This window comes from Crocodylus porosus, unplaced genomic scaffold (genome assembly GCF_001723895.1).
Source record: "Crocodylus porosus isolate Cpor-Errol unplaced genomic scaffold, CroPor_comp1, whole genome shotgun sequence".
Taxonomy (NCBI): Eukaryota; Metazoa; Chordata; order Crocodylia; family Crocodylidae; genus Crocodylus; species Crocodylus porosus.
In genome coordinates this window covers 5,672,397-5,697,679 of record NW_017728931.1, presented here as the reverse complement: position 1 = coordinate 5,697,679, position 25,283 = coordinate 5,672,397, and the positions used below count along the sequence as shown (strand labels likewise).

The 25,283-nt window shown below is 44.0% G+C and overlaps 1 protein-coding gene across 2 annotated transcripts in view; it reads right to left on the bottom strand.

Moving 5' to 3' along the window:
- Nucleotides 1-25,283, bottom strand: part of ATL2 (atlastin GTPase 2) — a 68,933-nt gene that overhangs the window by 3,142 nt on the left and 40,508 nt on the right. For both annotated transcript variants that reach the window (XM_019544089.1, XM_019544090.1), the window contains exons 3-12: nucleotides 20,548-20,682; nucleotides 18,980-19,084; nucleotides 16,546-16,596; nucleotides 13,020-13,076; nucleotides 10,147-10,239; nucleotides 9,518-9,656; nucleotides 5,297-5,424; nucleotides 3,603-3,659; nucleotides 1,924-1,995; nucleotides 294-725 (exon numbers count right to left, since the gene is read on the bottom strand). In XM_019544089.1, coding sequence (XP_019399634.1) covers nucleotides 294-725; nucleotides 1,924-1,995; nucleotides 3,603-3,659; nucleotides 5,297-5,424; nucleotides 9,518-9,656; nucleotides 10,147-10,239; nucleotides 13,020-13,076; nucleotides 16,546-16,596; nucleotides 18,980-19,084; nucleotides 20,548-20,682 — 1,269 coding nt within the window. The remainder of the gene's footprint in view (nucleotides 1-293; nucleotides 726-1,923; nucleotides 1,996-3,602; nucleotides 3,660-5,296; nucleotides 5,425-9,517; nucleotides 9,657-10,146; nucleotides 10,240-13,019; nucleotides 13,077-16,545; nucleotides 16,597-18,979; nucleotides 19,085-20,547; nucleotides 20,683-25,283) is intronic.

The following is a 25,283-nucleotide window of genomic DNA, read 5'->3' as shown; positions in this document are numbered from 1 at the left end:
CTACTACATCAGTAGTTAGAAGCTGCTCAGTTTTAAAAGCTTGCCTCTAAGAATTTAACAACCTACCTTATTTTCTATTTTACTTACCAACTTATGTTGATAATAAGAATTTCTAGGCAACTATTTCAGGTGCTGAAACATTAGAAGGTCACTTGAGCTGCTTTTATGGTCTGAACTCTCCAGGCTGAGGAAGTTCATTTATAAATCACCAAGCTCATTTATCTTCCAGCAGACCTGGCATTCTTTATCAAAGCTATACCAATGCAACTTTCCATAGATAAATGGATACCAACCTGTTCCCATATTGCTTCAGCAATCTGATCAATGACTGTTCCAACTTCTCTGAACTCCCCAGAGTACTTAACATATGCCCAAGTACACAGGGATACAAGAGCCAGCCCCATTATAAGATTACATAGGGTAGCTATGGAGTTCATGCCAAGGAACCCAGTCAGTCCTGAGATTATATACATGGCGAACATGACGGCAAACAAAGTAGCAGGGGTGCGGGCAGCATAAAAGATGTTTTTGCCATCGTTGTGTTTCACAAAATTTGCATAGATTTCATCCATCTCTGCTTCCAGCTGGTCCTGGTAGCGGCGACAGAACTCCTCCCCTCCCATCTTCTTCACAGAGCGGAACTGCTTGACAGCCGACTCCCTGAAATCCTGGTGCTTCCGTTCCAAGTCAGATGGGGCGATGTAAGGCTTGTCTCCACCACAGACCTGTCAGAACAGCAACCAGAGGTGGAGTTCAGCCCAGAAACAGAATCCAGCTACCCTCACAATCAAGCCAGCCATGACTTGTCTGACACTTTTATTCCTTTTAGGGCAGTTACATTCTTGATTTGGGGCTCTTGCAAGCAATAAAAGCCTTGCCAAGTACAGCACTGTTTCATGTAGCTAGGAGTTCATGCCAAAGAATCCAGTCGGCCCTGATTTCCATCTCCTCCTGTGGCTGCAGAGGGAATTTTTTTGGAAGGAGGAAAGGAGGCAGGTGAGGGATCTACAGTTCAGGACTGCATATCCACTGCTGCCACAGCCCCCTTCCAAAATTTTTTTTTTTTTTTTTTTTTAAAAAAAAAGGAAGTGTGCACATAGGTAGGAGAGTAGTCTTATTTTCACTTAATATGGTTTCACCAAAAAGGAACTTGCTATATGCTGAAGTGCTTCTAAAATTTGCTCAGAACTTTAGCTCTGGATTGCTGCTCTTATAACGAGTACTGTGCAATAATGGCAGGAGAGGCCAGGTGACCAATTTATAATAGCTCCAGGGACAGATGTTTTTGTGGAAATGCCTCAGATAGAAAAGGGACTCCTAATCCCTATAACAGATCAACTAGTTTTTCAACTTTTTCCCCATAAGGTACCAATGGTTTTTTTGCTAGTTCAACGATCAGCTGATTTAAGCTCTTGCCTAACTTTCAACTGACAACATGCAAATGGCTTGGATTCCTTTAAGTCTTGGATAAGAAATGCTAGTACTTTAGCCCACATATTTTTATGGCTTCCTAGACTAGCTAGTGTTAGAGAGATCCAGAGAGAATGATCAGAAGTCACTAGAGCAGCATCTCCAATATATACACACAGTTGTGCAAGCACTCATGTTGCACAGCTTACAGTTGTACCAAAATCTGCATTCTTTGCTACTTGGTGTCACTTGCCATCGACTATTATTAAAACTCTCAGACTGTATAACAAGTGGGTGTTGCAGATGTCCTTCATACCCCCACTTCACCATCAATTTCCTTCTCCCTCCATAGAAGGGATTGTATGCCCTCTGCTGGGCAGGTGATCTTTACCTGCAAGGTGTACAAGCCCCAAGAGCGAGTCAGTTTTTCCTATCAGCACAGCAACAAGTATATTAACTGTATGTCTAAAAGCAGCCCCTGATTATACAGTTGCGTTAGTTTTGTAAACATACCTGCTCCATGCTTTTGCTGTACAGGTCTTTTGCTCCTGCCACTGCAGCAAGATTGTTGGCTTCAGCTGTTGCCTTAAAAAATATACACATTGATTAAGGACCATGCACAAGTGACTAACATGTCAGCATCATTACAAGTTCATCACATATTAGGAACCCAGTTTGGTATGTTTTCCTAACTTTGAGGTGGGTGAGAAAACCCTTCAAGTGAATACAGGATTACACTGTAAGGTCCCTCAGTGGAACCAAAAACATCAGCTATAGCTTTCTAATAATGCTACATATTGAATATCTATGTGCCTGTACACATCCAAATAAGTTACCAAACAAGTGACATCTGACAAAAAGTCACGTACTTGAATGCAGTCAGAAAACTGACTATGTAATGAAGCCAGGTACAGACATGACAGACACTTACCGGTATAATTGATACGAAACTGGTCTAAAACCCGTAACAGAAGTTTGGCATCACAGGCTGGTTTAAAAAAAATTGGAAGAACCTGGTCTAAGATAGGCTCCTCCCCTCCCCTCAAAAGGGCAAACGTGTGTTTTCTTCGTTACGGATCTAAAATTATGCTGCTAACAGAAAACTGCATAACTTAGCTTGATTCTACCTCTGGCTTTGAGTGTCTGTACTGAGCCAGAAAGATTTCTTCTTCCAAAAAAAAAAATAAATAAAATAAAATAAAATAAAATAAAATAAAATAATAATAATAATAATAATAAAATAAAAAAAATGGTCTCTACAAGTTCTCATCTATAGCTGGGTTCTCAGAACATTGTAGAAAGTGGCTATTCCTTTGGATCATATATTCCCATGATCCCACCCTCCCCAAGGGATATTTCCAGAACATTAGGAGGGTCTTTTCTGGGGTACTCTGGCAACTCCAAGAAGGTGGTTCCTTGAAGGCCCAGAACCTTTGTTCTGCATACCTGCCATCTTGACTAAACACAAAAGTTTCCTCTCCAGCCCCAAGTTTGAGGCCCTGAGCCGCATCAGATTTAGTCTCAATCTGATTTTCCCCACCGCCACTCTGAGATGTGCCATTAAAGGAACACAACTGGTAGGCTAGTCATCCAATCTACTACAGAGCAGAAAGCAGCTTGACATGTCATGGCATAGGTCACTTAGCTTAGGGGTAGGAAACCTTTTCTGACTGTGGGCTAGAATTACCCACCCTGAGTTAGAGGTGGATGGGCAGGCACTTGGAACCATCAGCAGCTCATGCTTGTCCCCACAACAACAGGACAGGGACTGTGCCTGCAGCCAAAGCCTCTTGCCACAGCATGCTCCTAAAGTCACATATCTGTATCCAGTGGGCCACAGTTCCCAGGGGTTGTTGGCAGCCTATGTTCTGTTTTATTAGACATCAGATCTAATACTGCTAGAAAGAGTAAAAATGGTTTACAAAGTGACTAGCTTTGTAGAAAAAACAAAGCAAAGCATCTCCAAGAGCATATTAAAAAAAAGGTGGTGGTTTTTATAACCTCTGCTCCATCTGATAGACCCCAGCAGCTTCACTTGAGACTATTCCAAGCCCACAAAGTACATGGGACTCAGCTTGGAAAGATAACTGCATGGACATCAGAACTTCAAACCACATGTTCTTCAGCAATTCCAATCACTGTACAGAGAGTTTACAAAAACAGAATCAAGAAGTTAAAGAATAAAGAAATACCTGGAGCATTGACTTTGGATGAGGTAGCTCCTCTCCTTGATAGATTTTAATGTAAGCCTGAAAGAGAAATCCATTAAAAAAAAAAAAAAAGAGAGGGAGATGAGGAAGGGAAAGAGAGCCAACTATGAACTCTCTCCATGTTAATTCTAAACATTCATATAAGCAGATCATTCCACAAGTGACATTTAGTTATCCTACAACATTAATCTCTTTGCCTTCAAGTTATATTATGAAGTCAAGTTATGAAGTCAAATAACCAATAATCTCCAATGTTAGTGGATGGAATAAATAGTAGCAAGATCTGATAATGTACTTTCATTAGGATTAAAAGCAAATTTCCCCCTCAATATTTAAAGACTTGATTTATTTATTGAAAAGTCTACCACTAGAACAGGCAAATCTCATTTTACTGAACACTTTTTATGTGGCTAGGAATGAAACCCCTTTGCAGGCAGAAGGGCCACACACCTAGCTCAGGTACTTCCTTACACCAGCAGGGCCTGAGGCTTCCAGAGCAGCAGAGGGCTTTGAAGAGAAGCATCTACCACTGTTTCCAGGAGCAGCAGTCCAGAGGCACTCAGAAAAGACTGATTTTCTGTTACCAAAATACATTTGGGAGAACTCTGGGTGGTTGGGGAGGTCTCTTTTTCTTCCTCCCAACCTGCTCACCCCAGAACATGTGATAGCAAGTTGTCAGATCCTCAGAGGAAGGTGAGCCAGATCAATCCAGGCCTTCCTGTTACAATGTATTGGAAAGTGAGGGCTCCTAGCAGTAATTCCTTGCTTAGAACCAGTTGTACTAGCTGTTCACTAGGTCATTGGGCCTCCTATGTCTCTCCTCTCTCAGTGATGTCCTTCTTGGGGGTTGTTTCTTCATTTGCTACTAATCCAGGTCCCCTAATGCTTATGTCTAGGCCTCTGTGCTGGGAGTTGCACTTCCACTTAAACAAATCTACAAGGTCAGGATCATTCCCAGTACAGGCACGACATGCAATTTTAAGCCTTGCAACTCTCAAGTTAAAAGAACACTGAAGGTGACAACCTGGTGACCATGGAACTGTAAGTGCTGCTGATTTGTGTGTCAGTTGCCAACAGGGATGTAGGTTGTAGCTGTGTTGGTCTAAGGACATAGGCAAACAAGGCTCTTTGGGGTGCTAAAGCACCCAGAAAAAATTTGGCTTGAAAATTTGGCTATATGATCAGAACTGGAAAACCTCAGCATGGAAGTCCTTAAGAACTACCTTGGACACATACAATTTCCATATTTAAAACAAAAAAAAACAAAAAAAAAAAACAAAAAACAAAACAAAAACAAAAAAACCCCCAAAAAAACAACACACAGGATCAAGACTGGAGACAAAAAAAGCAAATATGTTCCATTATATGAAACTGCTCAATTTAAAGATGTGTTAAACATTAATCCGTATTCAAAATGAAAAATATGCAAGATTTTACCATGCTATGGTATATTTCACAGGGCACTCCAAACAGCTTGCATTTTGTCTAAAACGGATAGCCTTCAATTTTCTAACAGTTACAAGAAGTTCTGAAATGAAGATGTAAAGCTAGCTAACTCAATTTGCAGGCAACCTAAATACCATCATCTATTCTTTGGGAACAAAGTGTCCTAGAATTAGGATCATTTCTTGTAAGACATTAAAAAAGAAGTAATTAGCAAGAGAATGTTAGCCTACCTTAAAGTATTCAACAAGATCTCTACAAGTCACCTTGGAACCACTGATTTCTTTTTCTACCAGGTTTTCAGGGGCAAGCAATAACGGAACCAGATTTCGCAACTCACTCTTGAAGTCTTCATCAATATCTAGTGGAAATTTAAGTCAAAGAAAAAACTATTACAACCATGGTTAGTTTCCATTTCAATGCAGAAAACCTCATGAATCCAGATCTCAGAAAATCTGGCCCCCCAATCAGGCACAAATAGCTACTCCGGGACCAGCTGCCACTCCCCCACCCATGCTCCCAGCCACTTGCATACAGTCGCTGCTGCCGCCATTAGCCACCCCACGCCACATGCGACTGCTCCAGGACCGGCCACTGCTCAGATTTCAAAAATCCAGCATTTTTGAGCATGCCAGATTCATGAAGTTATACTGTATTAGGTTACTGCCCTAAAGAAGCAAAAGAGAAAAACCAAAATGCTTTTTTACAAAGACATCCCCAACTCAGAACAAGTTTCCAAATCCTGAGTATTTATGGCTTCAGAATTTGAAAAACTATAGTACTTAAGGATGTCATATCAAAATTGCCAGACGAGACAATCTTAGTCTTGTAGCCACCAAAATCACTAGAGTAATAAATTCTTTGAAGAAAGGCTGAATCATGTTTTCAATATTTAACTCAGCTTAACTGGTAGGGAGTCCCCTAGCTGCAGGTATTCTTCTACTGTGCACACTTTGTGACACAAATACAGCTCTTACACACACCAAAGTGTGAATGGAACTGCTGGAATCCTATAAGCAATACTCACTTTAGACTAGAGGTACACAGATACATCAGTCCCATATCTGATCAGCACCAATATAGGGAAAATTGGACATTGCTGGAAAAATAACTGGCTTTCTTTGCCTGATGTGGCCAGTAAGCGCCCCATGCATGCACACAGTTGCAGCACGCATGCGGCCAGGAGCGAAGGCCAGCAGCTTGGAGAACAGCATTGGTTACTAAGTCTGTTGTGAGGGGAAGCAGGACAGATCAAGAGAGGGAGAGAGTCAGGCACTGCTCAGTCAGGGCAGGGCAGGCACAGGGGGAGCAGGGGAGGAGGGACAGCTGCCACCTCATGCACCTGGGGAAGCATGGAGAGTGTTGGCACCTGGGTCTGTGCACAGTGTGGGGAAGGCTGCACCAGGCTCTTCTGGGGGGGGGGGGAAGACCTACAGCAAAATTTTGGGGCAACTGCAACCCTTCCCAGAGCCCCCTCCTAGCCCTGCCGCTGCCTGCCCCGAGCGCAGCCCAGTCCAGCCTAGCCCCCCTGCCCGGAAGAGCTCAGCACCACCCTGGCCCCAGCCCACGGTGGCAGCCTATCCTGCCTTACTCACAGTTTGAGGTAAGTGCTCCCCAGACCCTCCTAGAGTGTGCACAAGGTAGAAGCCACTCCCATCCTCCCCTCCTTCCCTGACCCCCCAGCACGACCCACTCATGACTCTGTCCCATGCCCTACCCTGCCCTGGCTGTGCAGCACCTGCCCCAGCCCCACTCCCTCCCTCACTGCAGGAGCCTTACTCTGCGCCTCTCACACACCAAAATTACCAGCCCAATGCTAGTCTCCAAACTGCCCAGCTGCATATCAGAATTGGATCAGTATTGGCTGATATGACTCCTTAAAAAAAGTCACCCATCAGTATCAGCTCAAAAAAAAAAAACAAAAAACCCACTCTATTGGTGCACCCCTACTTTAGACGCAGCTAAATCATCAGGGATCCAGGCTTTCCCTCTCAAAGAAAAACAGAGGGACCCATGAATTTCCTGGTTTTGCAGAGAGCTCTGCAGGCTGCCTGAGTTCCAGTCTGCAAAAGCCGTTTGCAAAAAAAGGTGGGAAAGCCCCAATCCTGCCTGGAGGGGCAGGGGAGGGCAGAGCCTGTGGCTTTTAGTCAGTCACAAGGCTTAGGTCAAGCCCACTTTCTTCCTGGAGTCTGTGAACTGGTAAGTGAGGCTTTCAGGGGGTGGGGACTAAGGGAATGGGGAAATACAGAGTGCCTGGCTGGCACCTCCATGTGCCGCTTCCCTTAAGGGCTGCTAGAGCCGCTGAGGTTTTCACATGCCTCCAGCTGAGCACTCCAGCCACGAATGGGGAGGTGTTGAGGAAAATACGTGACGTGCCTGGCTGGCTCCACATCTCCCCACCCATGGCTAGAGTGCCCAGCTGGGGGCAAGTGAAACTCAAGTGGCTCTAGCAGCCCTTAAGGGAAGCTGCACATGGAGGCACCAGCCAGGCACTCAATGTTGTTCACTCTAAGGCGGTAAAGGGGACCTGCACCCCCAAATCTATACAGGGACAGGCTATGGACTTCAGCTTCCTCCCTGCTTCTCACTGGCAAGACCCGGAATGGCTGGGAACAGCGGCGCCGTGTCTCCGGCGCCTGCTGCTGGTCTGAGTGGCGGAGCCCGGTGCCGCTTCCCTCAGTGCAGCCCCACATGCAAGAGGTGCATTGCTGGGGCAGCACAGAGTGAGCAGCCACTAGGAGACTGCCGTGCAGCTCCTCTGTCCCCAGCTGCACCAGGTCTTGGGGAGGGGAGCAAGGTGACCTGTTGAGGCTGGGGACAGAAGAGCTGCACAGGGATCTCCTAGGAGCTGCTCACTCCATTTTGCCCCAACAATGCACCTCCTGCACTGAGGGAAGCAATGCAAGGTCCTGCCCCTCAGAGGAGTGACAGGTGCAGGAGGCACAGCGGGGGGGCGGGCAGACAAATAGACCTCAGTGCAGCCCCACTGTCCCCAGCCATGCCAGGTCTTGCCTGCACAGCTACAGCAGCCCCACGGGAGGGAAGCAGGGAGGGACCTCAAGCCCACAGATTGTACCCCATACATATCTGGGGGCACAGGTCCCCCTTGCTCCCCAGGAGTGCATACAGCTGCCAGAAGCCAGCCCCACCCCTGCTTGAACCAGCAACAGACAGCAGCAGTGGGGGAGCCAGCTTCATGCTCCTGCTGCAGCTGCCTTTTGTTGGGGGCAGGGACCTGTGGACCCAAGTCCCTGGTCCCATAGCCATGACTGCAGGGGACCCCCTTCTGGCAGGACAAGGGGGCAGGGGCTGTGAAGGGCCTTTAATTTTAAACATGGATTGTTTGGGTTTAAAAAAAAGAATTTGCTTTTGTCTTTTTTTTTTAAATTATGGAAAACCAGGATCCCTTCTGGTCATCTTATCTTCAAACTTTGATTTAAAAATCAAAAACTAAGCTTTTTTTCCCCTAAAAAGTTGGTTAAGTGTATCCAAGAAAAACAAGCTTAAAAAGCAAATCTTAAGCAATTATAGTGCAGACAGAAGCACAGTTCCATGCTTTAACTCATGCAACTTTGCAGGAAGCATCCCAGGTTACAGCTATCCCCCAGACCCAAAAGACTTCACTGCTGGGTCCTGGGGGTTGGGGGAAATTGATCTGCAGTTTAGAGCAACAGCAAGCATACAGCTGTTCTCTCTTCACTCTGCCCCTCCCCCCGCACTGTTTTCAAAATAAGAGGTAAGGGCAGAGGGGGCTTGGCCTGGGGGTTGCATAGCCAGCACTGGAGGGTGGGGCAGATGAACTGGAGTCCCCCACACCCACCCCACCCTTTAGCACAAGCTCTCTTCTCTTCCCCCCTCCTAGTCTGAAAATAAACACTACTGGCACACACAGACAAGTTAACAAAAGGTCCCCCACTTTGGAGCACCTTCATCTGAATCTTCATGTCTAGACTGTTCTGGCATTGGCCCTTTTTAAAGCACTCTGCAGCCATGCACTTGTGTTAGGAGAGTACTTTCAGAGGCTAGATTGGGTGAAATTTTCTTATTTTTGTCTGCACCTATAATGCTTAACTTCAGACTCTTGATAGCTATAATCTTATAGCCTTAACTGCAAAATCGGATTAACAGCTACAAGAGAACAGAAGAAGAAAAAACAAAACAAACAAACAAACAAACAAAAAATAATAATACACACACACGAGTGTGTAAGAGAGACAGGGGGAAAATAATTTTAGTTTCTTGCATTTAGACCACCCAAAAAGAGAATATAGAAGTGTTCAATTCCAGGTTTTATAGTTTTACCTTTTAAACCTAAACTCCTTCAACCACCAACTATTTTCACATAGCACAAAGTTGCAACAATCCGGGGGGGGGGGACGACACACGACAAAAAACAACCAACCAACCAAACCGCGATTTATATCAAGAACCAATAACAATGGAAAGTTTCCTACCATTCAACCTCCCATCAAAATTTGGATTAGTCGCAACTTTAAGACCAGGGTGGGGCAACAGGAAACAGCCAAGGTTACTGAAACACGAGTGAATATGCTTCCTTACATTCTGTAGCTCTTCATGTTGGTTTTCCTTTACCTGAAAAGAGAAAAATCAAGGACTCTAAAGAACAGCCCTGTTGTACTGCAATACAACTTAGAATTAAAATGACTAAGCACATGAATAGATTTAACATGCTTTGACTCTGGCCTCTCTCTGCACTTTTTTTGAAAAGAAGTAGAAAGGCTTTTTAGTTTGTCACCTATTGAAAGAGCATTTACACTGGAGATAAAAAATGGCTGGTCAAATGTGTAGTTAACTTGAATGCAAAGTAGCACCCGAATTAAAAGGCCACAGCATAGAGAGCAGGGGTGGGCAAAATGTGGCCTGGGGGCCAGATGCGGCCTGCCAGGCCATTCTATCAGGCCCGCACCGCAGGGCACCTAAAAAAAAATTTAGAAAATTAATATTTACCTGCCCTGAGCTGCCTGTCATGCAGCCCTCAATGGCTTGCCAAAACTCAGTAAGTGGCCCTCTGCCCAAAATAACTGCCTTGCCCCGGCTTATATCCTGCAAGTCATAAGCTTACCTGCAATCTTTTTTCTAGAAAATTTTTTCCTCCTTCCAAGCCATACGCATGTTCATAAGGATAGCTCCAATCTCTAATTAAGAACATCAGTGTCTACACAGGAAAAGCACAAATAATAATGAACAGTTGGTATGCTCCTAATATGGGCAGGAGGCAGAGAATTAAGAACCTCATGGCCGCTGCTAGCAGAAGCAGTTACTGCTGTTGATCACCAGAGTATAGCTTCAAGTGTCACCTTTGTCATTCCACAAGGTGTTTTGATTAATTACAGCTGCAGTATTCCAGCCAGCTCTTTTCTGAACAAGAACTCCAACATAAGGACTTCAGTAGGAACAGAGGATGCTTTTACATATCCCTCTGGTTTCCCTGTCCTTTGCCAGCCAAGAGGAAGGAATATAAGACTTCCTTTCATTCATTTGGAATATTAAGCCAGATCTTATGACACTCCCTCTAAAGAAGGGAAGTTAGCTGGATGGCACTAAGTTGCACATACTTGCAATACCCTGCATACTTCATTCCTAAATAAAATGCCAAGACCCAAAAAGAAGAGTCACACATGGAACAAAAAAAAGTATGCTAAGTCTTGGAAGAGACTAAATGGTTAAAACCTCTCACCTCCAGTCTTCCTATGCCAAAACAAATAGTACTATAGAAAAACAGTATGCAGAAAAAAACAGACAAGAATACTAGAAATCTGTCTCACATTTCCTTCCCCCACAACAGGTAACTTTTACCAAGGCTCAGCAGCTTGTTATAACAGTGGCTAACCACCAGCACCAGTCTAAAAAGTTACCCCCTTACCCAAAAATGCAGCCACAGCCCTCACATGGAACAAGCTTTCTAGCTGGCTACAGCTTTCTTTATCTTGCACATCAAGTTGTCCAAATGCCAATCTTAAATCTGTACTGTAAGAAGCCACCAGTCATCTTTGGTGGCAATAAGAATAGTTAACATAAGGCCTTCTGAACTGTAGAGTCTGTTACCTGCTTGGCCCAAAAACAGACAAGGTCCATTAAGGCAGTTAATACGTAGCCCGCTTTGCTTACAGGCAGAACACAGACAGAGATTATCGGCAGTTCCGTAAGATGACAGAACCTCAGCTCTGGTTAACTAAGTCACCAAAAGGAAAATCCGGCCAAAAGCTTTAAGTAAAGTGCAGCCTTAACAGAAGTCACATCAGTGTGGGAAACCTCCTTGTCAGGTTGCAGTCTAGGACCTAGTTCTCTGGAAACTAACATCTTGGATTTGGTAGTCACAAATGCTCATCAATCCTTGCAGAACACCACAACATTTGCAGTCTGGCAGCAAATAAAAACCTGACTCAAGAGCTGGAAAGTTCACCACTATAAAAGCAATCGATTTACCTGCTACCACAGAAGGGAAGCTCACCAAATCTGTGTCTTCATTAAGTGAGAAGGATAAAAACCAACCTCATTGTGCTGGCAAAGGAAAACCCCTGAGGTAGCAACCTCAGGAGGTGGCAATTCAAGTAAGTGAACACTACAGAGTGAGATTCTTCATGGTGGAGCCACTCTAACCACCACTAGATTACTGCTTAAAATATAGCAAGGGCTCAGGCTCACCTGGTAGGTCAGCAAGTCTGTGAAACAGCCTCCTCTGTTTGGTGACATAAGCTCAGAACATCAGAATTATATTTCTTTTAGCCCTTGCCTACCTACCACAGCTCTGCCCTGCCATATGAACACATTCCAAATAGCCAAAATAAGATTCCAATTTCATCCCATCTTATAATTAAAGAGGAGATTAAAGTGCTTTCAGGTGGTGGATGTTCCGGCCAAATTGTCAGATCAATTGCCAGTAACCCTGGGATCCAGATGCTCTTAGTTCCTGGGTATCAGTTTGCTCCAGAAAACCAAGCCAGGACACCAGCACTAACAGTAAACAGGCTTACTATAAATGGCAGCACAACTTGGCCTGATCTGGGGTCACTCTTCAGGAGAAGGCCAGACTATGCAGCAGCATGGACCACTATATAGATTAAATTTAATTCTAAGGGTTAAGTCTCAGTCTACCCATTCCTTTTAGCTGGGGAGGCAAGATGCTAGAGCAGCTGCTTTCGGTCTCACGCCAGACACAGTTTTTGCAAATAAGTATCTGTGGAGATGCCAGACTGCTTTCTAAGAGAAGTCCAACTTTGGTGACAAGAGCATGTATTCAAGAGTATTGCGGGGCAGGGGGAAATCTATGCCATCTTTTACTCGGAGTACACAGTCACTAAGGATGCTGACAGGTGAACACACAAAGAAAACCCAGCATTTTCCAGAAAAGAAAGTGCATTAGTTTGACCTGGCTCTCCAGCATCTATGGAGATAGTGTGCTTCAGTGGCACTTCTTGGCATTTTTATCTAAAGCTGATTCAAATCAGCTGTTAGACAAAGGTGCCACAAAGCCCTGCTGAAGCATGCCATATTTACAGACATTGAGCAAGCTGGGTCAAACTAACATGATGTCTCTTCTGTGCCTATGCTTGGCACAGGCACCTGGTCAACTTAAAGCACCGTTTTGTTTTTACACATCTGTATGCAGCATATTTGCAGCAGCAAAATCCAACTACACTGGAAACTCAAGAGGTTTCAAAGCCTGATTTTGTTATATTTGCTACTACCTTTCCAGAAAGATTCTATATTAAAATTCATACCTGTGAAATATCAAACAAAATTAGCTTGGTTTTGGAGAGGTGTGAGGCAGTGAGGAGGGGAGAATCAGACTTGTAAAGGAAAGATAGCCGACTCAATAACTAACTAAAATTTATCTCCAAAACATAACCTGACTTTCTAGCTACTTAAACATGAATTAGACAAAACAAGCAATTAGGAGTAAAGAGGGTAATAGGTATTCTGTTCATACATTACCTGAAACGGCTTTTGGTAAATTTCTTCCATAGCAAGTCGTCCATATTCTGTAAACAACTATTAAAATGAGACTGTTAAGAATAAGGGCACATATAGATCACAGAAAAATAAGGTTATTTGCATTGCCAAATGCTTCCTATTTTAAAAATCACTAAAAATTCAAATGACTTCCAAGTTTAATTCAGCATTACATTTTACCTTTAAGGATCAGCTTTAGGGTCATTCTAGCCCAGTATGCACCTGTTCAAGACCAGCCATTCCTCTCAACTCCTTTCATGTGGCTTAGTCCCCTGCAGAGCTGTTTTGGGGCCAACAGTATATCCTCCTGGATAAACTCCACCTGACCCTGCTCTCCTACAGCTCTTAGAAGTTCCCACCCTTTTGTTTCCTAGACCAAGGGATAGGTACCTCTTGCCCAAACCCTCTGTGGGCAACTTCCCACCTAGCACAACACAGAACCCTATTATGGAGAGGCACCAGCTTTATTTAGATACAGGAAATTTTGATTTCTACAGAATAAAGTGTTCGTTCTGCACCTAGGAGCCCTGGCTAATTAAGGTGCAGACCAAACTGCATTCCAAAACCAACCTACAAGATTCGTATTCAACTCTCCCTTCAAAAAGCCTGGGAAAGATCAGACTTTCCTCACAGGCTGAGGCAGGAGTCATAGTAATAGTTCAACTCTTATAGCTTGGAGAAAAAAAGGAGAAAAAAGGATCCCATGCTCATGTGGATGCAGCCATGAACTACACATGGCAGTGCAACTGTGATGGCATAAGCCTGGATCACATTAACAATGTAAGCAGTTTCCCAGCCAGAAGCAGACAAGACCAATCTCGCTCACTGCTGCTGTGCAATCCTCCAACAGCAGTTAGGATCAGGCTACACACACTAGAGGACAACAACTCACATCTCCTCAGCTCACAGGGACATTCAGCTTTCTTATTACAGTCACCATTTCAGCCAGTGGGTGCTCAATATCTTTATCCCTACTAAAACAAAAGCAAACAGCTACTCTTCTGCACTAAACTAGGCAAGGACCTCAACCAGGATCACCACCATAAGGGCAATTCCCAAATCTTTTTCTATTGGCTGACAGGCCTGGAGGCAAATCAACACTACCCTAAGAAGCAACTGGCATTAGTATGAATATGTGGGGCCCTGATTTAGTCCCAGCCATAAATCTGCAAGCAGTGGGGCCATAAAAATCATCAAGTTCCCAAATAAAGACCTCTTCCCAATTACCAGTCCCACTTCATGGTCATAGCAGCGGCAAGGGGTATAATGCCATTCCTTCCCCTACTTTCTCCCCCAAACAAGCACCAGCCCCTGACTGCATGGCTTCTCTTCAGATTACTCCCACCTAAAATCAAGAGTTTCATCCTCATCTATTAGAGCAGGGGTGAACAATTATTTGAGCCCAAGGGCCACATAGGGAGTTTTGATAAGCTGTTGCAGGCTGTATCAGCACCCCCTCCCTCCCCCTGCAACAACTCACTAGAGCTTCCCATGGGTCTTTGGGCAGGCGGGAAGCAGTGTTCGAAAGCAGGACAGGTAGGCGAAGCCAGGATCACAGGGCTGGGTTCCGGACTGTAACAATTCTGGGCCTGGGCTGGAGCTGGAGTTCAGGCCAAGCCACAATATGATTGATGCACTCCCTGCCCTGCTCTAGGGGGAAGAGGAAGGAGGGGGAAATGGGAGTGCGCGTAAGGGGGTGTGCACATGGGGGAGCAGTGGGGGAGGCCTGCCTAGGCACTAGGTCCCAGGATCCAGCTGGGGGCAAGGGAAGGGAGGGGCATATGCAGCAGAGCTCACCCAGGTAGTGCCTTCTGCAGCTGCCCCAATGGCAATCCACATAGGGCTGAGTCCTGCCCAAGGCAGACCTCACCATTCTCCCACCTGCTAGCCTAGCCCTGGTCCTGGCCCTGGCCCCGGCCCCAGCCAGTGTGCAGCCCCACACACTGGGCAGGAGTTACCAGGCTGAAGTGCCCCCCCCCCCCACTTACAGATAAACAGAGCAAATCTTCCATTGTAAAGAACGCAGAAAGACTGCCACAGGTCAGAATGTTTTTTACATTATGAATTCCCGTTTGAAATCTCCGTTTATCTTGTGAATTACATTTACACGTGTAAGAGTGCAAACCTGTGTGTAAACACCCTTGACAGGCTCTCCAGGCACCCCAGTGATTCTCAACCAGGGTGCCATAGTATCCTGCTTTAACCTTTTACCAGGACAGGATGCCACCTTAGAAAGAAACTGGTTCCGAGACATAAGCTTTCATATATCATAGACAATGTCTTTATCCTTCTAAAAACTGACCTGTTATTTTGCTCAGTCAGTATCTGAATGTTCAAACAGTAAGGCAGATGTATTGTGCTCTAGCTGTGGAATGCAGCTGAAGTTAACATATTTCTGCTCTCAGATGTTGGCAAGCACCATCTTTTGCAATGCTGGGTAGGGTTGGGTGCTTTGAATCACAGAATATGTAAACTTATTTCAAGTTGTGGCAGGCCCAATAGTCTAAGCAGCCAGGAAACCAGGCATGTTTATAGGTTTAAAACAACTTTGCATAAGCTGGCTTTTGCATTATGTTAAAAAACAGAGGCAGGGCTCTTGTGCAAGGCTCTCAAAACTCAAACCCAGCAGTCTCTAGCCAGTCCCACATCATATGAAGTATGTGTGGAAGGGGGGGGTGCTTCAACAGTATTCAGGGAGTTTTTCCTCCAACAATATTGATAACCTCACTTATTCCTTTCACCTCACACCTCCCAGCCTCCAATATTCCACTTCTGGAAAAGGGGGTTGGGGGAGGGGTTTACCCACCACTTTCTCCCCCCCACCCGAAAAGTGTGCATTTCCTGAAAAGCATTAACTAATCCAATCAATCAATAAATAACTAGCTTCCCCCACTCCTACAAACAGAAAATCGTCCTTCTTAAGCTTTTTCTACACTAAAAAGTTGCAGAACTTCATCTCTACCACTTAGCTAATGTGCTACAACTGCTGACAGTTCCATCTGTATAAAAACATCTTAAAACCACACCTGCATGCAGTTGGGCTTGGACAAGTATTCTGTAACAGTCACACCCCAACTTATACTGTTATGCTGGTACTATTTCAAGCATACAGTAGGCAAAAATCAACAGAACTTGTGCCCAGCTACTTCACAAGCTGAAAGATCTTTCTGTGGTCAGTTTTGAAACCCCCTGCTAGAATTTACTGGCAGAGCCACTTAGGATCTGGGTGTGCAAGGCTACAACTTAGCCACTGAGGAGTTCCCTCCCAGAGGAATGATAAGACTTGTGTATAGCACTACACTTACCTGCTTTGTTTTACACAGTTCGTTAACCAGTTTCAAGCAAAACAGTAAAACTTCCAAGTTGTAAACAAATCTTGGATTAGTGTACATTTCAGTACTTTTCCTACAGATTCAGTGCATTAAAATTGAACAAAAAAATAAGTAACTGAAACTGTGGCAAAGAGCACTTCATTTAAAGCTGTTTTGATGGTTCAGTATACATTTACCTGCAAATGCTGAAGATCATCTTCTTGAATGTTCTGGGACAAGTTGTATACCTGTAGGAGATATTGTAGTTCCAAAAATTTTTTTTAGAACATGACATATTAATACTACAGATTTACCCTTTAATAGAGAACCTGAGCACTGCAACACCAGTGGCAGAGTCTAGCTATGTAATCTGTTTAGGTCATGGGGCACATTCAATACCTTTTCACCCGTGCCATTTGCTGTATCAACATTGGTATGGACAAGAACTACTGCTAAATGCAACTCACTTCCTAATACTATTTTGCAAGTTCTCTCGAGAATGAGTCAAAAAGGAGTTTAGGACAAAACTCTGAACACCTCCCCATACCCAAGTGAGGGGCACTTTTTACACTAAACAGACTGAAACAAACCTCACCTCCCCACTTCCAAAATTCATACCATTTGAGCAGGACTAGGCAATGCACAGGCTTTCTTGGCAGCATCACCTCAGATGGAAACCCACTGAAATGGGCCTATTCTTTGCTATAAATTCAAGATATTACAAATAGATCTTTGTTCCTTTGCTTGCAAGTACTGCAAACTCAGCAAGTCCAACCAAATTTACAGCATAACTTTTCCTTGACTTGGTAGTTGGTGCCAAAATCCTGAATGGCAACACCTGAAACCAGCACAGGTTATCTATGGCTAGAGCCAAACTCTCAGGCACCAGGAATTACAGGGGAAAAGGACAGGTCATAAACAGACTAAATGCTTCTGTTAGGCTGGTATTGTGATGATTTGGCACTTGTTAGTAGAACCAGCAGATGGTCGCCATTAAGACAGAAACAAGAAAAATCAGATTACCTGAAAGTTTGTGACAAGATTACTCTAGCATAAGGAAAACAAATTATTTCAAGCAGAGTAAACAGTAAGCAGTCAAAGCTTCACTGAGGGCACAAGCATAATCATGCCTCTTACCCACCATTTGAGAGCTAGATTTCAAATGAGTTTAAACAACATCAGCTTGAAAAACACAAAAACAAGGTTTTTTTTACTCTTTAAATGTGTAAAGAGACAGCGGGCACAAACAGGTATTCATTTCTAGGGGTGGAAATTTCTATTGCTAGAACTATTTCTAGGAGAGGGAACAGCATGGGCATTCCAGCCTGCTCCAAACTAAAATGATACCAGTCTGGGGAAGGTGCAAGGAGCAGTAGTTACTCCACTCTAACCAGTCCCTGGGAGAGTTGAAACACTAGGGAAATTCCCTATGCCTTCCTCAGACTGGAGGCACCCCAACCTGGGAATGCACTGGGATGGAGACCAGGAGGACACAGAAGTGGGGCAATGCTCCCTAGACTAAAGGCACTCTGGTCTAGGGGATAAGCAAGGAGAAGGAGGCTGTTCCTCCCCATCCCTCTTGGTCTCCAAGGAGAAGGAAAAGGACAATGGTTCCCCATGCCTTCTCTAAACCAGGGTGTCCCAGGTCTTGGGAAGATTTGGGGGGCAGCAACAGTCCAACTCTTCCACGGCTGGGAGGAGTCCAGCTGAAAAAGTTGCCCGCCCCACCCTCCCTTGCCCAGACCAGAGTCCCCTACTCTGTGTAAGGCACAGGAGAAACCACTGCTTGACTCCTCCCAAACACAGAGGCTGCAAGCATACAGCCTTTCAATTATAGTGAGAGAAGACAAAACAAAAATGAAAGCCAACTACACCTCACAGGGATCAGCCTGGAAGATCTTGCTCCTTAACAAAGCATGTTTCCTCCAGGAGAAACTGCACCAAACACCTGTATGCTAGTAATTTCTACCAAGATAACAAGAGATTCTTTTAGCAGAAACACAACTGCTGGCAGTGGTTACAATGGCAGTTTTCCTCATGACAGTAATGGTTAGTTGACTGGACTTAAAGTATTTTTATGAACATACAACTATTTCTAGTCAGAATGCAGGGTGCTTCCTCTCTATAGGACACACATACATATGCAAACTGGCCTATATTTTCCAACTTAGACAGGAGGGGACAGGGGGCACTTTGAAAGTTTAGGCTACAATTTAAAAGGAGTTTTTTCTTGGGCATACTGTAAACAAGCTAACAGAAAAATTAATTGCACAAGTGCTGATCCAATTAAGAGAACACAAGCCTTGATTATAGGCAGGGAGAGCTATATTTGAAGATTTTTGCCATGCATCTAAATGGAGGTACTACCATATCACACTTTTTTTTTTTAAAAATAAGAGACAAAAAGTCAGCAGAGAGGCTAACACTGGACAATATAGGAATCTCACCTCCAAAGAGAGAGGTCCAAGTTTTCACCTACAACAAGCCATGGAAAAATCAAAAGGAGTATTTTAAAAACAAAGCCCAACTTTTGCAGTGTTAAAAGAGATGCACTGAAGAAGCAATCTAAAACCAGAGATTGTGCTGCCACTATTGTCAGCTATGTCACTGTGTCAGCACAGCTGGTCTCACCTGGACAGAACTCGTCATGGTGCTCAGAGCGAATACCGTTGCACAGTCTTTGATAGTGGATTGGCTATCAAAGGCACCTTGGGTATCCATGAGTAGTACAGCAACCTAAAGATTTTTGAAAAGTAGCAATAGTTAACTGATGTAGTATGTTTTTACCTCCTGGTTGTTGGGTCAGACAGTCCCAGTAATGACACTCACTGCCCCTCTGGTGGCTCAATAAAGCAAGCAGACACAGTCTCAGCCCAACTCCCAGGGAACAAGTGTCCAAACTCAGGAACCAGTCCTAAAAGGTCACATCCTTTTTGGCATTCTGCAGAGGCCAAGAATTGACCAGAGCATTATGCTCTCCCCCCCAAAAAAAGCTTCCCTTGGTCAGACTGAGGCACTCCAACGAGGCAGCATACCTGACTTCAGCCTGCAATTTCAGGGCTACCAATCCTGCACTACCAATTAGAACTCCATATGAAAAAAACGGAAAGGTTTATGGCATAAAATTAAAAAACATGGCACACATCTTTGGACAAAAGGGAAGGATTTCATATGGGAGGGGGGGGAACCCAACAAAAAAACCCCAGTCAAAATGATGGGAGCAAAGCAAATCTCAACTGTTACTCATCCATCTAAACCCCTCAATCTATGCAATAGGTTTGAGTATGTTGTCATCAATAAGGGCAAATGAGTAGCATTTTACTGACAGATAGAGGCAATTCCCTACCTTTTAACCATTTTGCAGCCACAGACTGATAGCTAGCTATGAAACCCTGTATAAGTCAAGTCACTGAATTTACTGTAGCATTAATTTGCAATTCAGAATGCAAGTACTTTAACACTCATTTAAGAGGTGCTATCTACATAAAACTGATCAATAGAAGTCATCTCTTCCTTTTAGACTTTGTGTGACTAGAGCATAAAAATGTCAGCTAAGAGTGCAAAGTGAGGGGAAATGCGCAAAGAGGCTTGGAAGATTTAATTCTTGTTTCATTGTCATCAGTAAACATGCAATTACTCCTGGCAAGAAGGGAACACTTTGTTCTAATGTAAAGAGGTTAGAAGTCTGATTTTTTTTTTTTATTTGTAAGTCTCATACCCATAGCTGAACACCTACCAGCTCTGCTGTGTGTGGAATTCTTAAGCTATTCAGTACATCAGTAAAAAGGCTGCACAAAGCTGAATGGCCATGTCTTTTTCCCATTAGAAGTGGCCAATTTAGGAAGCAATCAAGTTGTACAAGAACCTATCAACTTCATATATACTTTAAGCTTGGCCTCTTGGCATTTATGGTCATAAGTACAATTCACTGGAATGTGAACTACTACACCTTCTTTAAAAATTAACTCATTCTTGTTAAAAAAAAAAATCTTGCTAGTAGGTTCAGCTATAAAGTACATTTTTGTGGTAGAATTTTTGGGACTAGAAACTGCACTAGAATTTTTTATTTGGTCTCATGACTGAATAGAAAAGGTACATCTATACAAATAAAAATGTAATTGCTGAATTCACAATAAGCTTTACAACTAAATTCATAAGAGCTATAAAGCAGAAATCCTACTTAAGCCACATAAATTTACCTTTGTCCCATTAGGCTTGTCAATTATAAACACTTCACTCCAGATCTGAATGCCTGTAGTTTCTCTTTCACAGCCACCTCTCCATGTAAACCCAGTCAGTGGCTCATTGCTTCCACCTATCCAATATGCAGAGTTCTGTGAAGCAAGAGGCACAAGCTAATTCAATACTACAGAGATCTTTTAGAATGACACTTCAATAGACTTTCATATACTTTTCTAGTTTTCCTTTAGGGAAAAAGATGTCAATGATACAAAAAAGCATAGAACATGAGGCTATTGAAGCTGTATCAGAGAGGTTTGACAACTACATGCGCAAGCTTTTTGTCCCCATGAGGCTCAGGCATTCTTCACTGCGGCCCTTTAGAAGTCTGGTCAGTAAGGCCGCACATCTGTACCTCTCGAAGTACCAAGCTGTTCATGCACGTTGTGTGCGCATGTGTGGGGGAAGAAGGGGAAAAAGAACAGGAGACTAACAAAGTAATTTTCTAGAAGAGATAGATCAGGTGTCAGCAACATTTTTGGTTGGAGTGCCAAAAACACCAACCCTGACCTATACCTCAACTTAGTGTACCGGGGTAGACCATGGGTGAGCTGCAAAAGACCCAATCCCCATTGTTGGCAGCAATTACATGTGGTCCTCCAGGCAGACAGTGGGGGAGGGGCTGGGGTTATGGAGCCCCAACCCCTTTTCTGCCTTGTACCCCAAGGCGCATGTGAAGTCACCACCTGCATGAAGCCAGTACTAGTGCTCTGGAGCCTGGTGCAGCTGTTTGTAGCCTGCCCACCACCTGCTGCAGCTGCCCAGAGCCCAGGCTAGCTATGGTGTGCTGAGCAAAATGGCCTCACATGACCCTGACCCAGATGGTAAAAAACTCAGTTAAAAGTAGTAAGTTAAAGATACAAGCGCACCCCACAAAAACTTAGCCGAGGCATTGGTTTAAGGATTAAGAGATAGTTCACTGGCAGAAGAACAGCAGCACACATTTTTGACTGCTCAAACAAAAACAAAACAAACATGCTTCCATTGCAGACTTGCGAGGCAAGTTGCTGCAGCTCAGGATACAAAACGCTGGCTTAATGAGGGCAAAGAGGATACCAATCTAAACTCAGAACAGAATTAGTATTCATTCCGTTTAAGCTGAACTAATATTAAGAACAATAAAACTGAGGACTGTCAACATCCTCCTGGCTGCAACCACAACCTGGGAAGTCAGTCCATGGGACAGAAACTGCCGTTCCAAGTAACAAAAGTAGCTTGAATCAAGCAAGCAGAATAAATGGCACTCAACTGCTTGGTTGCAGTATTCTCCATTTCCAACACTGCATCAGGTTCCAAAGCACTGTAACCAAGAAATCCTGAACCAGTAGTGTACAGATAACCTTGCAGTACAACTCTGCTCAACATCCAGAGTATTTTTGTTGAGGCTAGAATAAAGAGTTGTTTCTCTGGACTTCAGCCAGGTGACAGGATCTCTAATGTGGCAACTGTAAACAGTTCAAATCATCCACCAGCTTCTCAAAGTAGGAGACTGACATGCTCTTAAGGAGGGAGGGGCAACGCATAGGACTCCTATTAATAAAACTAAATGCATGCAGCCCTTTGCCTCCTGCACCGGGGCTTTTGGTTTTCAGGCAATACTGAACTGAAGACTGTCACCAGTATGTCTTTTCTTCTGCAACTGGATATAAAAATTTGAAGATAATACAAGTACAGACCAGTTTTGCTCAGGATTGGACTGACATGGTAGATTAGACAAAATGGTATGCACAAAGCCTGTAAAATGACCTGTGGCTAGGCTATGGCACATCCTTAGTATTCACCGTGCTGAATTATACTGTTGCTCCATCTAATAGATCTGCATCCAGCAACTGATTCTGAACAGGAAATAAGTACCCTGGTGCATTTAGCCAAACTAAGGAAGAAGGCCTTCATAACTGGATCTTACCAAAGTGGTTTTACTTGTACAGTACGTAGGGTATTCATATGGTATGAAATGTTGGCCCCCTTGAAGTCACTGCCAAAAACCCATTAATCTTACCCTTAATCTACACATATATCACACCCACATACAATCACACTCAAATGCCACCAAGACCCCCTAGCTTGGCAAGGAATCGTTATTACAGTAGTTCCATCTAAACATGGGTGATAAGAGCCCTAGCTAACTACTGAACAGTAAGCACAGATGTAAAGTTCTTAAACACAGGGGCAGTCTACATGTCATTCCTTAAATGCAAATTTGTTTACTGGTAACTTAATTTTTCGGGAAGACTAAAGAAAACCCACACAAAAATATATCCAGTTGCTCTTAAACCACCATTTTAAAAAACTATATTACACTATTCCCTTTACTGACCTCCATTAATAAAGCCTCCCCGCCCCCCGTTATGGCTACATAGTAAGTTTCTGTAATGTTGTATATTAATTTCCCTACATCATATTACTTGTGTATGCCATCATGCTTATTTCAAGTCCAAAATATTGTTCCATTTCACATTTATAAAGATATACCCATGGTTCAACCATTGTTCCCATTATTTTGTGGTGGAAAGAGGCCCTATAATGATCCAACTCTAGCAGGCAGGGATTCGGGGTACACCTATGTAGAGCAAGTCAGCAACATGTAAAAGTTAGTACAGAGCTTCTCTGCACAGCACTAGTTTAAAGCTTCCAGTGCTGGTACTCATTTTGGAAGGATATTTTGAGACTGCTAATATATGTAGCACTGACCAAATCACTGAGCAGCTAAAATTTGCATTTTTATCTGATTCAGGAAAAAAAAAAAAAACAGCAAAGCAAAATCTGAAAAGAGTTGCACAACTTGCAGGCCCATATTTACCCTACTGCAATCTCAGTGCATTTCTTGCAATCATTTGCAGAGCATAACATTACTAGCAAGAGCAGTGGGGAGAAATTATTTGCTTTCCCAAATGAAGTGCTTGTAGCCCAAACTATGGGGCATTTCTCCTAATTTTATATAAAAGCTGGGGATTGCATCTTATCCTCTGTGGGCCAGAAGTGTCATGGATGAGGCTTCTGTCAGACAGCTAGTGCAAGTTTTCCGATCACAAGCCCTGGTTCTCATGGGGCACTTCAACCACCCTGACGTCTGCTGGGAGGTCAATACTTCAGTATACAGGCAGTCCAGGAAGTTTCTGGAAGTTGTCCCTGACACCCTCCCCATGCAAGTGCTGGAACAGCCAACTGAAGTTGTGCTCTTTTTGACCTGTTGCTCATAAACAAGGAAGAACTGGTGTGGAATGTAGTAGATGGCAACTTGGGCAGCAGTGATCTCAAAATGATTGAGATCAGGATCCGTAGGAAAGGAAGAAAGGAGAGCAGCAGAGTAGGGACCCCAGACTTCAGAAAAGCAGACTTCTACTTGCTCAGGGAACTCATGGGCAGGATCCCCTGGGAGGCCAGTCTGAGGTGGAGGAGTCCAGAAGAGCTGGCTGTACTTTAAAGCAGCCTTACTGAGAGTGCAGGAACAAACCACTCCAATGTGTAGGAAGACTACCAAGTATGGCAGAATATTAGCTTAGCAGAGAACTCTTCAGTGAGTTACAACACTGAAAGGAAACTTGTAAGTGGAAACCTACACAAACAAACAACTAGGGAGGAATGAGAATTGCTTAGACATGCAGGGATGAAGTCAGAAAGGCCAAAGTGCAACTGAAGTTGAAGCTAGCAAGGGATATGAAAGGCAATAAGAAGGGTTTCTAGAAGTATGTCAGCAACAAGAGAAGGATCAGGGAAAATGTGAGTCCTTTACTAACAAAGGATGCAGAAAAGGCTGAAGTTCTCACAATGCCTTTTTCGCATTAGTTTTCACAAGCAAGGTCAGCTTGGCAGCAGTTTGGGGAGGAGGTGAGCAGCCAGTGGCAAAAGAACAGGTTAGGGACTATTTAGAAAAGCTGGACCTGTAAAAATCTGTGGGGCAAGATGAGGGTGCAGAGGCTGATGGGACTGAAGAGCCATTGGCCATCATCTTTGAAAACTCATGGCAATTTGGCAAGGTCCTGGATGACTGGAAAAAAGGCAAATAGTAGCCATCTTTAAAGTACGGAGGATCCAGGGGATGATAAACCAGTCAGCCTCACCTGTCACTGGAAGGGTCATGGAACAGGTCCTCAAGGAATCCACTTCTAAGTACATGGTGGAGAAGGTGGTTAGGAACAGTCAGCATGGAATTACTAACGGCAAGTCATGCCTGACCAACCCTATTACCTTCTGTGACAGGATGACTGGCTCTCTGGATGTGGGGAGAGCAGTAGATGTAATATACTTTGGCTTTAGTAAGGCCTTTGATACCATCTCTAACATTCTTGCAAACAAGCTAAGGAAGTACAAGTTGCATGAATGGACTGTTAGGTGGACAGAAAAACTGGCTGAATCATCAGGCTCAGAGGATAGTAGTCAATGGCTCAATGTCTAGTTGGCAGCTGGTATCAAGTGGAATGACGCAGAGGTCTACCCTGGGGCCAGTTTTGTTCAAGGTCTTCATCAACAACCTGGAAGATGGGATGGAGTGCACCCTCACCAAGTTTGCAGATGACACCAAACTGGGGGGAGTACTAGATATGCAGGAGGGTAGGGTTAGGATTCAGAGAGACCTCAACAGACTGCAAGACTGGACCAAAAGAAATCTCATGGAGTTCAATAAGGAGAAGTGTAGTCCTGCACTTAGGATGAAACAATCCCATGCACCGATACAGGCTGGGGAACCAACTGGCTA